Source organism: Pteropus medius, unplaced genomic scaffold, assembly GCF_902729225.1.
Source record: "Pteropus medius unplaced genomic scaffold, Ma_sr-lr_union100, whole genome shotgun sequence".
Taxonomy (NCBI): Eukaryota; Metazoa; Chordata; class Mammalia; order Chiroptera; family Pteropodidae; genus Pteropus; species Pteropus medius.
In genome coordinates this window covers 4,995,721-5,012,660 of record NW_024346150.1, presented here as the reverse complement: position 1 = coordinate 5,012,660, position 16,940 = coordinate 4,995,721, and the positions used below count along the sequence as shown (strand labels likewise).

The 16,940-nt window shown below is 38.6% G+C and overlaps 1 protein-coding gene across 6 annotated transcripts in view; it reads right to left on the bottom strand.

Moving 5' to 3' along the window:
• The window catches only part of FRMD3 (FERM domain containing 3), a 283,990-nt gene that overhangs the window by 99,140 nt on the left and 167,910 nt on the right, over positions 1-16,940 (bottom strand). For 5 of the 6 annotated variants that reach the window (XM_039875676.1, XM_039875678.1, XM_039875677.1 and 2 more), the window contains one exon: positions 2,701-2,779. In XM_039875676.1, the coding sequence (XP_039731610.1) occupies positions 2,701-2,762 (62 nt within the window). In that variant the 5' untranslated portion in view covers positions 2,763-2,779. Of the gene's footprint in view, positions 1-2,700; positions 2,780-3,668; positions 3,688-16,940 lie in introns of those variants that run through there. The other variant, XM_039875679.1, reaches the window with a different exon arrangement.

Genomic DNA, 16,940 nt, shown 5'->3' with positions numbered 1-16,940 from the left:
TTAAAAGAATATAAACTCTTAGGGCAAATACCACGAAGTTTCTTCTCTACTTTTCTGTTCAATGCTAAATGTATGCATTGAACAGAAAGCATTCCTTACCACTTTTTGATGAGTTTAATAGGAGAAAAGAGTTTCAAATAACCATTTAATGATGAATAAGAGGTTTAGGTTCTAACCCCACGAATCAGAAATCAAGTCCAAAAAAAGCTTCCTGAGAAAAACAAACCAGCTTTCACAACATCCGAGCCTGGGTCCTTGCTCATATCAGTGATCTCTAGCGATAATCATGGATTATTGTGGATTCAGCGTAATCCACTGAGCCTCACAAATGGCTTCGGATTCAGATACTCATTTTTTTTTTAATATAGTAGCCACCAAAAATAATAATGCATCGTCCCTTAGTATCGCACCTTCTTGAAAGGATTATGCAACAAAAGCACAAAAATATCTGGGGCTTACATAACTGTGCCACCATTAATGATATTGGTTCTTTACCTCGCCTGAATGTAAAGACGGTTCTGACTAAAAAGTTAAAACCAACATACTTTGATTACATTCAATTGTATATAACATTCACAAAAGACCCAGAAATCTAAAGCGTTGTAAGGTGACTATGCAAATGGAGAGATAAAGGAAGGATGAAATATATTTTCAAATATCCTTTTTTGTGAGCGTTTGTTTTACACTTTTAAATCTGCCTTTTTCTCAATGTTTCTTTACCCTTAAGCATGGTGATGAATGTGATCTTAACTTATCATATGTTAAATTCTTCTTAAACTTTAGATTAATCTTACAAAAGAATAACAATCTGTCAAACAAGAAAAATTCTTTCGGGATACAGTTTAAACCATAAGCATCTGGGGCATTCCACAGTTTCTAGATTTGTTCTGAATGCTAAGGACTCTGTATTAAGAAAAGATCATTTCTATCCGAGCAAGGAAGGAGCATTGTCTTAATTTTCTTAGGAGACATAAATGTTCACAATTTTCCACTATTCATACATTAGCTATTCAGTCAAATGTATGCAAGTGCTAGCAAATTTAATTGAAAGAAATTTAACTAGAGTTACTAGCTAAAACTTTGTCCACTTTTAGTTTCAAATGAGACTTTTTTCAACAATGACAAAAGATCCACCATTAATTTATATCATGACACACATCAATTTTAACCTCCAAACAAGATTATAAAGAAAACAAGTGAAAAAAGTGAGCCATTTTGGCCCCTGAAGAATCTTCCCAGTTATACTTTTAGCGCCCAAAGAGCAGGACAAATCTGTGGGAGTGTGGGAGTGTGTGTGAGTGAGTGAGTGAGTGTGAGTGTGAGTGTGGTGTGGTGTGTGTGTGTGTGTGTCCCCTCAGACAGCCCCTCCATCCTGGGCCACGCAGAGAGTAGGAACTGAGGAAGAACTTATCAAATAAATGAACACATTTTTTCAAGCCAAAAGCAAGCCAAATATGGTACGATTCCATTTATATGAAATGTCCAGAACAGGTAAATCCATAGAGACAGAAAGTAGATTAGTGGTTGCTAGGGGAGAAGAGACTGAGCAGCTGACTGCTAATAGGTACAATGCTTCTTTTGGGGGTGATGAGAAAATGTTCTAGAACTGGAGAGTGGTGATGGTTGCCTAGCATTGTGAATGTACCTAATGCCAATGAATTGTACACTTGGAAATGGTGAAATTAATTTGTTAGGTAAATTTTACCTCAATTAAAAATAAAAAGCAGGCCAGGTTGCAAAACACCAAGCACCACTTACAATGTCCACAATCTCTGTATTTCTCCTTTCCTCCGACCCCAAACAGAAACTTCACTAAATGGCTGTGCGCAAATAAATAAAAAACGAAACTATCTCCTTCCTTCCAAGGTTCTACCTCAGGGTCACTGTGGTCAAGCTTGACTGGACTTTCATGAATAACGAGAAAGCAAAATATCCAAGAACCCAACATATGCCCCCTCAACTGATGCTCAGCAAACTGCATTCGCTTCTCTGTTACTTTGTACCTATGTAGGTTACTTTGAGAGATGATTATTTAAAGTGATGTTCGCAGTCAGCAAATCAGAGCCTGGTCAAGAGCTAAGCACAGAATGGTTCTTCTCCATCCACAGAACTGGCCCTTCAGTGACACTGCTCAGCTGCACCGGCCGAGGCTCTTCCACGGAGGCAAAACCTCAGCAGGCGGACTGAATGTGGACAGCAAGGGGAGGCCTGCAAACTGGAAAACTCTGAGAGTTGGGCTGAGAAGAGTCTGCAAGGAGGGGGAAGCTGTCCCCACAGTCGGTCGTTCAGCAAGCAAAACACAGGATGACAAACAGCCCATTCTATCAAGTGATCTTTTTCCTCCCAGAAAAATTTAGATCAAAAAGATAAGGCCCTAGGGGCTGCACTCACTATGAATTTGCCCATATCCTAAAGACAGTCATCTTCTATTTATTTTTAGCACCCCACTGTCAGATGTTTTCAGAAAGAACCTCCTCCTTGTAACTGCTGCTTTTTTGTGCAGTTAATTACACTCCCAATGACGACCATTTGAAAACTCCTAAGACAACTAAGTGCAAGAGAAACGTTCCAAGCCAGAGTGCTGAGCTGAGCGCCCGCTTTGTTGAGATGATCTAGACAGGAGGTACGTCTAGCCTAGAAGACTCAGAGGCCCTGGCTGGTTAAAGGTGCACTTTAAACATAAAACAAACAAAAAAATACCTTGTGAGCTCTTCTTTAATCTTCAAGGGTTCGTGTGGGTAGAATTTCACTCTAAAGCACATGGTGTATGGTGGATGAGCTGAAACATCATAAAGAAAAGGCATGAGAAAAGCAGCAAAACATTGTGGACTCAAACACACCCTGGAAAGTCAGCAATGAAGCCTTACAGCCTAGCCTAGGGGCAGGGGAGGGGGCAGAGGAGAGGTCGATTTTCTGGAAGAATCAGATATCATGCCCATGAAAACAAAGCAACAGCAACAACGAAACTCAAAACTCTTGACAGGACACCCAAAACAAAAGCGGGATACAGGCGATCTAGTCTCTTAGCCCACCTTTCCACATCACAGCTCTTCGTTATTCCTTCATTCTCTCTGGGTCACAGCTTCAAATAACATTTTCTCTTCTGATTCTTCCCACCTCCTTGTGACAAATTGCCCATAAGCACCACTCAGATTTTTGGCCTAGTAACACGTTTTTTAGCCTGTGAGGTGGAAAAATGTCACTGCCCCATGACTAGTTTTCCCAAAGCGATGGTGCCTTTGAACTAAAATCAAGATTTTAAAAATGGAATCAATCACGCACCTATCGTACCTCGTGTAGTTTTCGTATTATTTTAGTATTGCCTATTTATGAGGTAGTCACATTTGAAAATAAACACTTCTATAACTTCCTGACTTCTCTGAATCGAGATAACAAACACTATGCAGACTGAAATTCTGACTGAAGTTCATGATTCTATAATGGTCTAATTGCATCAAATATTTGGAACTCAATGACCAGCTAAGGGGATTCTACAAGGTTTCTGACACCTTTAATTATAATACTGCTGTTGACTTTCAGTATTAACCTAATAAATGCACACAAGTGTATTAAGAATACATTCAGATTTCAGTTAGCACATTAAAAAAGCACCTTATAATCAAAGAAATTTGATGATTAGTATTACTACTTCTACAGATCTGACATACCCACTCATTTCTTGCCTTTGCATCAGTATGGCTGCTTGGGATCAGCTGGCCTACATCCAAATGTGAATAAGAAACAGCATCCTATTCTCCCCCAAACTCCTTTTCATGATAAGCAGGGGTTGAATCACCAGCCAACTCTACAATGTCTGGAGCTATTCTGTATGAAGACAAATTCTTTACATAGAAAGGACTGCCAGCATCAAATACAAATATATAATGAAGATAATTTAATATGGAAAATAATTCTTTTAAATAATTTGAAATCACAGGAAAACAGTAGTATCTTTCTGGCTGTCTCAGCAGAGAAAAACTGATCTCACACACACGCACACACACACACACACACATCCACCACCACACACATCACCACCACCACCACCACACCCTCTCCCCCCGCCCCTGACCTCTCCATTCAATGCTCTCCTTCCCCACCAAGAATGAGCAAATTTCTTAACTGAGTTAGGTGCTCCTAACCCAACCCTGTGTTCCTCGGATTTAAGAAAATGAACATTTTTCTGGAACACTAAGAGAAAATGGATACCTCCTACACAGCAAATAAATAACGAAGAAAAATACAAAAGATTCTTAAGTCATTCATCTTTTATAATATCTAGAAATTCAGTTTTGACTCAAACTATTTTATCTTTACACATTCCCCAGGTTTATTTTGTTTAAACTATCATCTTTGTTTAAAGGATTAAAACTAATGCGTTTTTTATTATAAAACCTCTGGATTACCCTTAATAGAAAGGTTGAGACGGTCTTTATAAGAACAAGACAACAGAACAAAAAATGGAAATAAGTTTTCTCCCTTTATTCCTTCCTTTCATTAAAGTCCTCAAAATTAATACATGTTTAAGCATAACCAGAGAACTCAGATGACAGACGGACAGACAGACAGGGCCATCCTCTTTCAGTTCCTTCGCTCTGTCTCTATTCCTGCCCCTTCTGTCCCTCAGGTCTCCACCCCAAGCTCTCTATCGCTGTTAACAACTTCATCTATATCTTTCCACCCCTTTTACCACACTCACCCAAATACTTGCCAATATATGTGAGGGATTTGTTTTATAATCTATTCCTAACAGAACAAGATCATCCTACAGTTGTTTCTCTTGCTTTTCTCACTTACCGCTATAGTCTGCCCATCCCTCCAGGATAGTAGATATAGGTCTATAATAACTGCATAATAGTTCATACTGTGGATACACCAGAATTGCTCCATTACTTCCACTCTTCTCTTTTAATCATCATTCAGGTTGTTTCCACATTTTTGAAATTCAAACAATTCTGATTGGATAGATGAATAGATGGATAGGTGGATGGGTAGATGGGTGGGTGGGTGGGAATGGGTGGATAGTAGATGGTGAATGGTAGAGGTGGAGTGGTGGTAGAGTGAATGGATAAGGATGAATGAATGAATGAATGGAATCCTGTGCATTTATTATTAAATACTTGTATTTTCATTTCTATAATACAGACTCCCAAAACTTGAATTGTTGGGTCAATTGGTTTGAAAAAATGTCTTAAAGGGCAGAAAAATATAAGCCAACTAGAGGCAAACCCGGGAAAGCAGAATCACAGAAGAAGGTGCCAAACTAGAGCTGTCATTTTCTCTCGTACCTGGTCAGCATATGTGTTTACCATGCCCTAGGCTGGCTTCAAAAAGCAGCTGAGCTCATCAGATACAAATCAAGACTTTCCCTCATCCTAGGGGATGAGGCAGTGAGGCTCGCAGGCAGCTCCACAGGTGGCCATCTGTGAATACTGCTGATGGTAGACAGTCCCTCCACCCAGGCAACCTTATTCCAAGACCTGAAGCCCCAGCGTGGTCTTGCTTCTCCCACATGGAGAGCCCTTCCAACATCTGAAGACAGTGCTATGGTCCTTCTGAGTCTTTAAAATAAGCATCCCCAGTACTGTTAACTGCTCCTCATGTGAAGCAGTTTTGAGTGCCCTCGCTCTGGGTATATTCCCATCTACTCTGTGTTTCCTCAAGCTCGGGGTGCCAGAGTTTGCCACATCCACTCACCAGCATCACTTTGGACATAATTGTTGCTCCCCCTTAAACAGCCTTATCTCAATGTTGATTCACTCTGAGCTTACAATAGACAATTCTTTTCAATATACGCCATTGCTAAGTCATACATTATAAAGTTACTGACATTTCTTCACTAGACCCATTATCAGAGAAGAGAAGAGAGTGGGCAGTAGAAAAAACAGGAGAAGGAACATTTCGAGTCTGATAATTTCTATCCATTTTCTTCTGCCATCATATACACCCCTACTGTGTCTTTCTCTCGTACTGATCCTGCCTCATTGACCCCATGTCGCCAACAAAAGAAAAAGTTTTCCTGAAAGTTAAAAGAAGCACATGATTTTGACAGTGACGCAGGAATAGCATCAGTGACCTGCTCTGACAAGACACTTAACCCCACAGCCCAGGCCTGAAGAGGCCACCGTGGCACTGGGGCTTCTCCTTGAAGAACTCACATGAGATTCTGGCTGAAAAATTATAAACAAGTAGTAAAGCTAAGGAATGCTTCTTCAGAGGGTTGGAACAGGCTGAAAAAATAAACACTTTTCCCCCAAAATGTTGATCTAATTATGGATTACAGGTTTATGATAGTATGGACCTGGATGTCTTATTCAGCTTTTTTTCCTCAGAGCTTATCATTGATAAAAGACTGCCTGCCTTTCTGGTTGAGTGAATGAATGGAGGAAGGAAGGAATGGTGATCCCCAACCTTTGAGGTAGATGTCAAAGAGAACATCCGGCCCTGCCATCACATTCATCCCATCAAAATACTGGTCTGGAAGGTCCATCACCTGAGTTACTATGGCAATTTCTAGGATTTATATTTTGAAAACCTCTGGCCCTACGTCTCGACTTCTACCCTTAAACACCTGGAACAAACTCAGGGACTCCGGAGTTGGTTGGAATAACTACTTCTAGAGAAAAATAATGATTTAATCAATCAATACTTCTTGTGTGCCTACTAGGTTCCAGGCATAAGTTTAGATCTGCCAATAACAGCAGCTATAAAGAGACAAAAATTCTGTCTTCATGGAGAACACCTTCTGGTGGAATATATATGTATAAAATCAAAACAAGTAGGTGAAATATGGAGGACATTCGAAGGTCATAAATGTGATGGAGAATAGAACAGAAAAGATTTAAGGGGTGAGAGTAGACCTCCCCCACCTCCGTTCCCTTTTGTCATTCCCACTACAACCACATCAACGAAGGTAAGTATAATTCTCTTTTCTACCTTCTAGAAAACCAAACAAAGGGAGAAATACAGTTATTTAACCTCTACTTCCTGGAGGAGTTTAGACAGATCCAATGGGCTCTTGGCACACGCATATGGCACATTGCCTAAACGTGAACTTTTGTGTTATGGAAGAAGAGAAGAAAAAGGGGAAGTGGAAATGGGAAGGAGGAGATGGAGAAGACTGACTGAAACTCAACAGCCGAAAAACATTTACTCAGCTATGTAAGTGTTAAAAATTAGGATGCCACTGAGTAGCAGCGGAGAGGGAAAAATGCAAGAACCCACTTTAAAAATGCCAGGAGGATCTAATTGCATAGAGAACAGCAGGACTCCTCCCTCACAGCCCTCGGTTACCTGTCAGACAGGGCTGGGGAGGCCAAGTGTCTCCACAGGACAGTTAGGTGGCCCCTTTTTGCATGAGCAGATCCCGGGGTGGAATCACTTGGGTAGTTTGTTAACAGCGAGCACACAGTGAGAGGAACAGCCGTCTATAAAGAAGAGACAGACTTTCTCGTCTCCACTTTGAGACTTTACCCAGAAATGAGAATAGGCATGCAAAACAACTAGGTGAGCAGGCTCCCAGGTAAAAATGGCGGTGGGGAGACTTTATTTTTAATCAACAACCATCCTCAAATCTTTGTAGAAACAAATAGGACTTTTTTGTGTGAGTGAATTATCACTTAGCAGCTTTTATTAAAATGCAGAAGTCTTCTTCTAATCATTGTAAAGAACTATAGAAAAACAAAAAACATAACTTTTGGAATATACATATAAACTCATGATCTTTCTCATATACATTCTGGTTGACAGCTATGAAAAATTTCCCTCAAACTCCTTTAAACAGCAGTTGAAACAGAGTCCATGGCTCTCGCAGATGTTAGAGAGATCCCCATACCTGGAATATGTCTCTCTTGTGCTTCCTTCCTCTGGAACTCTTTTGGAAAAAAAATGTGACCAGTTGGTCAGACTTTCAGACTCTGCAGAAATATTACAGGTGTTCTGGTGTTGCAGAAAGGACCACAAACACCCTCCTTTACTTTGCAAAGGAGCCCAAGTAAGCATCAGGGGCTCCTGGCCTTTTCAACTGACACCTCTTTATTTCTAACCAAATGAACAGCAATCCTCCTGTATCTTTGCAGGGGCGGCTTTAAAATGAGAACTGATGGGCACACCCCCACTTCTTCATTGTGTGTACGGCACACACAGTGAGGCTGATGAGTTCATCCGTGCTGCCTTCAATGACGAAACCACTCAGGTGCACAAACTCTTCACATGTGCAAAATGACACTTAGGCACCGAAAGAGCAGAGCATTCCTCACTCATTCAGTGAATTATAACTCTTCAAATAGGGTCAAATGATCCAGCCACAGGGAACTATTCTCGTAAGGACTGCTCTCCTAGTTAGAAATGATTATTATTCAGCAACAACTGTTACTATCAACAGCATCAACAGCAGTGATAATCCTCCCACTGCTCTTTTACTGAATGACAACCAGCAGCCTCCAAGATGCTACTGGCACTGTGTTGCCACTACATTCGAAGCAAAGATGGTGTTTTAAAAACTGTATTTAATTGATCCTCCTGTTATAGGTCCCTCCTATACTTTAATCACACACATGGTTGCACCCACACACGGATGCATTGAGCGAAGTCACACTCTAAGAATTCTCTTCGGGACACTGGAATGCTAAGCAACTACTTTGCAAATACTTGTTCTCGGAGTTCCCCCCTGCCTATGCCATTCAGGAAAAGATCCAACAGGGGTCTTGTGTCCAACACATCTAATTTCAAGTTCACCATTTGGGCAAATTGCTATGGCCAAACTTAAAACTCTTAGCTTCCATTTTCTCATGTAAAATGATGATAATACTGGAACCAACAACTTAGAATAGGAATCAACAAAACTCCTCTGTAAGGGGCCAGTGAGTAAATATTTTTGACTTTGTGGGCGACAATGTCTCTGTCTCAAATACTCCACTCAGCTGTTGCAGTATAAAAGCAACCACAGACAGGATGTAAACAAACAGGAGTGGCTGTGTTCCAATAAAACGCTGAAATCTGAACTTCATATAACTTTCATATGTCACTAAATATTATCTTTTGTTTCTTTTCCCAACCATTTAAAAATGGAACCTATTCCTAGCCTGTAGGCCATACAAAACCGGATGGCAGGTTGGGTTTGGCCCAGGGCCCAGGGGTTACTAACCCCTGATATAGAGACCTTGATGATATGAATTAATCACGTAAAGTACTCAGCAGACTGCCTGAGACCTAAGTACCCAGCCCGTAGGAGTTATTATTACTCTAGGGATTGAGGAGTTATTATTACTCTACATGGATGAGGTAGAGCCCTTTACCTTGACCTAGCCCTATATCTTGGTTTGAAGGGTGACAGGGAAAACTGTCATTTCTCAGGAAAGAATAGGGATAAAATAGGCATATATATGAAGAGATATTTGGCAGTCCTGCTTATAAAAAATAGCTTTGCTACCTGGGTCTAGGGTATAGTGACCTGAAAATTTTAGCCAAAAAAAGTTAGTAAAGATACAGGGAACCGAAGGCAAAAGATCCATTTGCCTGCGTGCTATGGATGTTGTGTAATTAATTAATTGGCACCTCAGGAGTCATGTTGGTAGGTGTAAATCAACTAGCAATAGTAATTATAACAGCTAAATTCAATTACTTATGTAACTTGGTAGTGAGACTTTATACTATAAAATTATATCCAAAAAATGAAGCATTATAAATTATTTCCAACCAATAGAAAACAGATATGAATAAAGTTTTCCTATCTGGTTGACCCACATTTGAATCACCTCATCTACTCTTTTACCAAGCATGGAATCTCCTGGCCCATCATGGTTGTCATTCAGACATTTATGCTGCCAACACACAAGTAATTTTGAATTATGTGGCTGGCCTATTATGAAACAACATAGACACTCCTAAAGGCAGATAACAGCCTCAAAATTACCACACAGTGATATAAAGCCTTCTGCCAGGAGATGCTCTTTTTCCTTCTGCTTCCTCCACTACCTGTTACACTCCATCCTTCCAACAAGAAGGAGTTGGGTCCTCCCAGAAGTCCAAGTACCCACCGCTGTACCCAATCAAAGTGACATCGATGTCACCACTAACCAGTAAGGAGAAGGTTAAAAATTAGATATCTGTGACTTATCAAATGTGTACATCACTTAGAAATGTTATAAAATTAAGTCTTTTTCATTATTTTTTTTTCCACACTGAAAAATATTTTTAAAAAGAGCATTATGTAGAAACCATTTACAGGCCTGAATTGCATAGAACTTTCGAAAGAAGGATCACACATGGAATTTTTGATGAAGCAGTTGAACCTGGGAGCAAAAGAGATACCTAGTCAAACCTACTGAGCTATCACTAGAATAAGAGGAATCAGCTTCCAAAACTGGAAAAAAGCATTAAAATGAAAATGAAAAAGAGCAAAAATAGCCCAAACTAAACCACAGCACTTGGAAACTTAAGAGTTATTGATTTCTGTATTGGGTTTTGTTCAGCTATTTTTTGCTTTGAAGAATATGACCGTTGAACTTCCTCCAACAAATCCCTAAAAGGAACGTTTCAATTCCAGGAAACAAGCATTTATTACAAACTGATTACATGCATAGCCTTGTTTTATGCCATGGACAAGGTGCAGAAATCTTCCTAACTAAATACTTGGAATATAATTAGACAAGCGTATAAATAATGAGGATGGGACAGGCTGCCCCAATATGTCAGAGATAGGGCTACTGTCACTGGGTATTTGGAGAAATGTGTAAAGCTTCACTGTCAGAGGCATATGATCAAGTTTAGCAAAAAAAGCATACATATAGAAAGGAGAAAAATAATACACAAAACAAAAGCATGAAGGTCACTCAAAGAGTAAAACAGAAATACTAAAAGGTATGTATGGGAGATCTATCTAAATAGGGGCATTCAGTGCAATGGACTGGGTAGTGTCCCAGCAAAATCTGTGGCTACCTGGAACTCCAGAACGTAACCCTATTGGGTAATATGGTCTTTATAGATAAAATTAAGATGAAGTCATACTGGGTTAGGGTATTCCCTAAATCCAATGACTGACATCTTTACAAGAGAAAGGAGAAGGAAACTTGGACACAGAGAAACGTGGGAAGAAGGTCATGTGAAAATGGCAGAGACTGGAGTGATGCACTTACAAGCCAAGGATGGCTAGCAACACCTAGAGCTAGTAAAGAGAAATAAATGTTGGCAAGGATGTGGAGAAAAGGAAACCCTTGTGCACTGTTGATGGGATGTAAATTGGTGCAGCCAATATGGAAAACAGTATGGAGGGTCCTCAAAATATTAAAACTAGAACTATCACATGATCCAGCAATTCCAGTTCTGGGTATTTATCAGAAGAAAATGAAAACACTAACTCGAAAAAATGTATGCACTCCCATGTGCACTGCATTATTTATAATAGCCAAGACATGGAAACAACCTAAGTGTTCACCAATGGATGAATAGATAGAATGGATAAAGAAAGTGTGATATACACATATGAGGGATTATTCAGCAATAAAAAGGATAAAATCTTGCCATTTGCAACAACATCGATGGACCTTAAAGACATTATGCTAAGTGAAATAAGTCAGACGGAGAAATACAAATACTGTATGATCTCATTTATATCTCACTTATATGTGGAATCTAAAAGAAAGCGGGGCAGGGAGCTCATAGATACAGAGAACAGATTGGTGGTTGCCAGAGGCAGGGGGTGGGAGCTGGGAAAAATGGGTAAAGGGGGTCAAAAGGTACTTATTTCCAGTTATAAGATAGATAAATCCTAGGTATGTAATGTACAGCATGGTGACTATAGTTAATAATACTGTATTGAATTTTTGAGAGTTGCTAAGAGAATAGGCCTTAAAAATTTTCATCGCAAGAAAAAATTGTTTAACTATGTATGGTGACAAATGTTAACTAGACTTATTGTAATGATCATTTTGCAATACACACAAATATCAAAACATTAAGTTGTATACCTGAAACTAATAAAGTTATGTCAATAATGCCTCAATAAAAGTATTTAAAGGTGCGAGATGCTAGAAGATTAAGCTGTTTGCTTTAAAATAGAGAGGGGGAAATAGGGCTAGAGAAAGTAATTTGAATCCAATGGATTTTCCCCTCCACAAATATGTAAATCGTTTATAACAAAATGTTTTGACCAAGAGAAAAAAACAGAGCTAGAAGAGGAAAGGAAGGATTCTTCCCCTAGAGCCTTCGGAAGGAGCATGGCCCTGCTGACACCTTGTTTTGGAACTTTTAGCCTCCAGAACTGTGAGAAAATAAATTTCTATTGTTTTAAGCTATCTATCCTTTGTCACAGTGGCATTAGGAAACTAATATACTCAGCAAGGGGAGTAATCGGAAGAACGAAGCTGGGAATCAGACATCCAAACTTACCTCATGAATGGATGTTGTACCTGTAGCTTTTCTCCTTTGGTTCCTCAAATCAGAGCAAAATCTATGCTCCTGGTTCTCCCTCTCTTTCTCCCTTTTTCTCTCTCTCCTACAGAAGGTATGTTCCCATTGCCAAAATCATTCAGTAGCAAGGGGACTGTTCACTAAATTAGCCCCAAGGGGTGCTGGAAAGCTAAGGAATGCCACATAAATATCATCATCAGAGACAGAAATTACAGACTTCCAGGAAGAGCCATCATAACTTCAGGGAGGGAACACTACAGATATCAGCCAGCAACTTGACTCAACGTTGTTCTCATGGCTGAGTCATACTGTGAATGAAGAGGCTGGGGGGTCCTCCCCACCTTGATTTGAATGCAGAAGCCATTTCCAAGCACTCCTGTCCCTTCAGGGTGCTTGGTAGCAGTACAGTGCCTGGTAAATAGAGCAAGAAGATCTTAACTACCCTGCTGAGCTAGTCAGGCACCAGCCAGGATTGAGCAGAGCACTTCTTTGAAAGAGTAAGCAGGCTTTCTTTCATCTAGGTCTCTATTTTTATAGTACATGCTTGATACATAATACACTCTGATTCCTTCCTCCCTTTTCTAATTTCCTCCATCTCATTCTTGATTTTTGCAGAAAGTTTTCTCTTATTTTCTCTTTTTTTATTACCATACAAAAATATTCTCATTGTAAAATAAAATACCTGAGTAAACATAACTATACATAATAAAATGTGAGATCCTCACTTCTCTCTACCCTACTCTCTTCCCCAGAGGTAACTACAGTTAATACACATCTTTGTAGCCCTTCTTCTATTCATATGAAATAATCTATTTTCACATAAATAGATCATTTTTACTTGTTTCAACTCTACAATATATCTAGTAAATTTTCAGTGCCTGTAATATATGCCTGCCTTCATTCCCTTTGATGACTTCATGTGTTCGGCATAATTTATTTAGGCTTGCCAAAATTTCTGGGCTTTTTATTGCTTCCAGTTCTCAGTGTTATAAGCAATGTTGCAATGGACATCCTTGCCAAATATATACCTATGCTGGAAAAAATTTGCTTTAGATAGATTCATAGATATTACCTTGTTGGATCAAGAGATATAGGCATTTTTTAATTTTTAAAGGTACAGCCAAATTTCCCTTTCAAATGGTTTTAATCATTTATACACTCCTACCAGAAGTGTTACCTTCATCCTCATCAACTAGATGTTATCAATATTTACAATTTTCACAGTATAATAAACAAAAATATCTAGTTTTAATTTGCATTTTCCTTGTTACTAATGATATTGAGCATCTGTTTGAGTTTATTGGCCAATTATTATTCTTATTTGTCTTTTCACATTTTTCCATTGAGTTGTTTATCTTTGGGTTTATAGCATTATACTTTATTCCGCATACTACTACCTGCTATATATTTGGCAAATGCTCTTCTCATTATTTGCTTGTGTTTTAACTTGTTTATAATTCATTTTATAGTCATTAATTCAAAAAATATCTACTGAGAGTCTACTCTGTGCAGTGAAGAAATAAAAAATCCTGATACGAAAGTTTAATTTTTACACAAATTCATCGGATTTTGCTTTGTTGCTTCTGGGTTTTAGGTTTTCCTTAGGAAGCCCTGTCCTACTCCATAATTTTAAAAAAATACTTTAAAATTTTTCCTAAAATTTCTATAAGTTGTTAAATATATTGGGCTTTTGAATTCATCTGGAATTAATCCCATGCATGATGTAAAGTATGTCTTTAGTTTTTCTTTCCCAAGTGGAAAGGTAGTCCAAAAATCATGCCTTGAATAATCTATCTTTCTATCTCTGATATGAAATACAATTTTTATCATAACCCATATTCTCATAAATAATGGGTCAATTTGGGATTTTTTGGTTCCTCTGGTTCTTGTCCTAGTCCTGGGTCTATCTTAATTTCTCTATGTGTCTATCATGAGGCATCTTTTAATTACTATAGCTAATAGACCAAGGCCTTGACTGGTTATCTAATAGACCAAGGAACCTGTCCTTCTTTACATATTTACTGGCTAATCTAGAGCATTTTCTTTTGCAAATAAGCCTTTGAATCAGTTTGCTACATGCCATCAAGACTGTCACTGAAATTTTGATTTAAAAATTTATATATTAATTTGTGAAGAGTTGACTTTAACAGTATTAACTAGAAACGTGAGAAGTCCCATTTATTGAGATCTTTTACCTATTCTACAGTAACTCCGCAGTAATAGTTCAGTTTTATTTATACAGATCTTGCCCATTTCTTGCTACATTTATTTAGAAGAAATTTATCTTTTTGTTTGTTATTGCTATTTGTAAATAAGAGCATTTTTCCATTATATTTGAGAAAGTTACCATTTGTATATAAGAGAGCAATTGTTTTAGGATATAAACCTAGTATATAAACCAAAGACAAAAGCCGTTATTAGTTGTGGGCATGTGGCAGGGAAAGAAGGCAGGCGGAGAGCTTGGAGAGATCCAGAGAGGACAACACCAAGTTTAAGACACTATCTGGACCTCTGAGAAGGAATTCAGCATCCCTCAGCACCATAGCCTTGGCTGAACGGAGCGAGGTGTAGCGGCAATGCAAAGAAATTTCAGAAGTGTTTAGGGAAAGTGTTCTGTCTGGAACTTTGGAGAACACTGAAGAAATGGGAGTGGGTGTGTTTAAGCAGAGAGGGAGCCTTAGCTAGAGTACATAAGTTTCCCTGAGGCTGAAGCAAGGCATGGAAGAGGCTGAGTCGTATCTGCCTGTCCCAGTAGTGAGTACAGAGTGCGGAGAGTCAACCAGTGAAGAGACCTGGAGTGGGGACCACTGGAGGGCAGACTCACTAGACTCGCTGGACAAGAATATGGCAGGAACCACGCCGCTGTGCCCTCAAAGGCTGGTGGGGCTAGATACATCCAGAGAGGATGACCGGGCAAAGAGGCCACCAACTAAAGGCCAAAACACATGAGACACGCCAGGGGAGGACTCAGGACTGCACACAAGAGAGATGTCACCCTCGCTGGCTCCCCTGCCTCATAATGCCATTCTGGGGACGGGAAATGAGGAAAAACTCATCATGAAAATAAGTTTGATTATACCTATTTTCAACAAGATTTGAGGAAAACAAGCCCTCTCACATAACATTAGTGAGAGTAAATTATTACAAGCTCTTTGGGTGGGCATTTACCACTAAAGCAATGTAAAATGTGTATACCTTTTGATATAATTCCACTGCTAGGAATTTCTAGTACAGATGTTCAAGATGCGAGAATGTACATTCAAGCATGTTTATTATAACATAGCATAACAGCAAAAGACTAGAAACAACCTTGATGTCCATTAATAAATTACATACATGCATATAATTAACTATTGGAAAGCCATTTTTAAAATGAGGTCAGTCATCTATTACTGATATGGAAAAATCCCTAAAATTATTAGAAAAAATAAGAAGGTTTTTGTCTATAAAAGGCATTATATATGTTGGGGGAGCTTACATATACCTAAAATATTTCCAGAAAGATGAGAGATGAGGAGGAGAAAAAAAATATTTTACACTTTTCTTAACTGTTAGAAAATTCAAAATCATATTTAAAAGTGATTTTTTAAATTACTAGTAAGAAACAACAATGTCTTATACAAAGTTTATTAATCAGGACAGCTAACTTCAGCCAACCCTGGGAAACACCATTCCTGGAAACACCCATAATCAGAGGGATCTTACAAGGTCAGGGCCTTGTAAGGGTCAGCAATCACTGGTGAGTTAGACAAGAATGGGAGAAACCATTCCTCCAAGGAATTATGCCCTCACTGCCTATTTAAAGGCAGAGTATACAAGGCATGCCCACACCCAAGCAGGCAGCTGTCTAGGGTTCTGCAACTAGATCCTTTTGACAAATTCATGGATAAGTCCCAGGAATTGGACCCAGTTCTTCTGAGTTAACATTATGTAAGTTCTGATTTAATTTTTTCCTAATTTACATTAAAGTTAATGTTTCCAATACAAATATATAAGAACACAAAAATTCTTGACACTAAAGGACATCATCAACAACAAAGCTATGTTTGTAATCTTGAGAAAATTACATAAATTTGGTTGACTAATGTCCTTAACAATACAACAGGGGACTGAGCGACAGGTAAGACCTTTGCCAGTTCCTAGAATCAGTGAGTCACTGTGTCTGGTTTAGAAATTAAATTTCACACAATCCTTTTTTCCAGATTCAGATTCCATTTGTCATTAGATTGAAATTGGCCAGTAGTCACATGTCAATGTTTACACCAGTTTTATAAAACACTGTAAATTTTGAGTTGGTTGTTCAGACTTATTAATTATAGAGACAAAGCACTTAAGGAGCAAATTCTTCACAAATTTTTATATTTTTCTTCCATTAAGTGTTGAAATACATCTTACTTTAGAAACAGATTTACATTTCAAAATTGTGTGTGGCCTAAGGAAAATATTTCATGATATTTAAGAACGAAAGTCAAAGAACCATTTACTATAAACAAGCTGACTGGAAAATTGTCTAAACATTTTTAAATATGTAA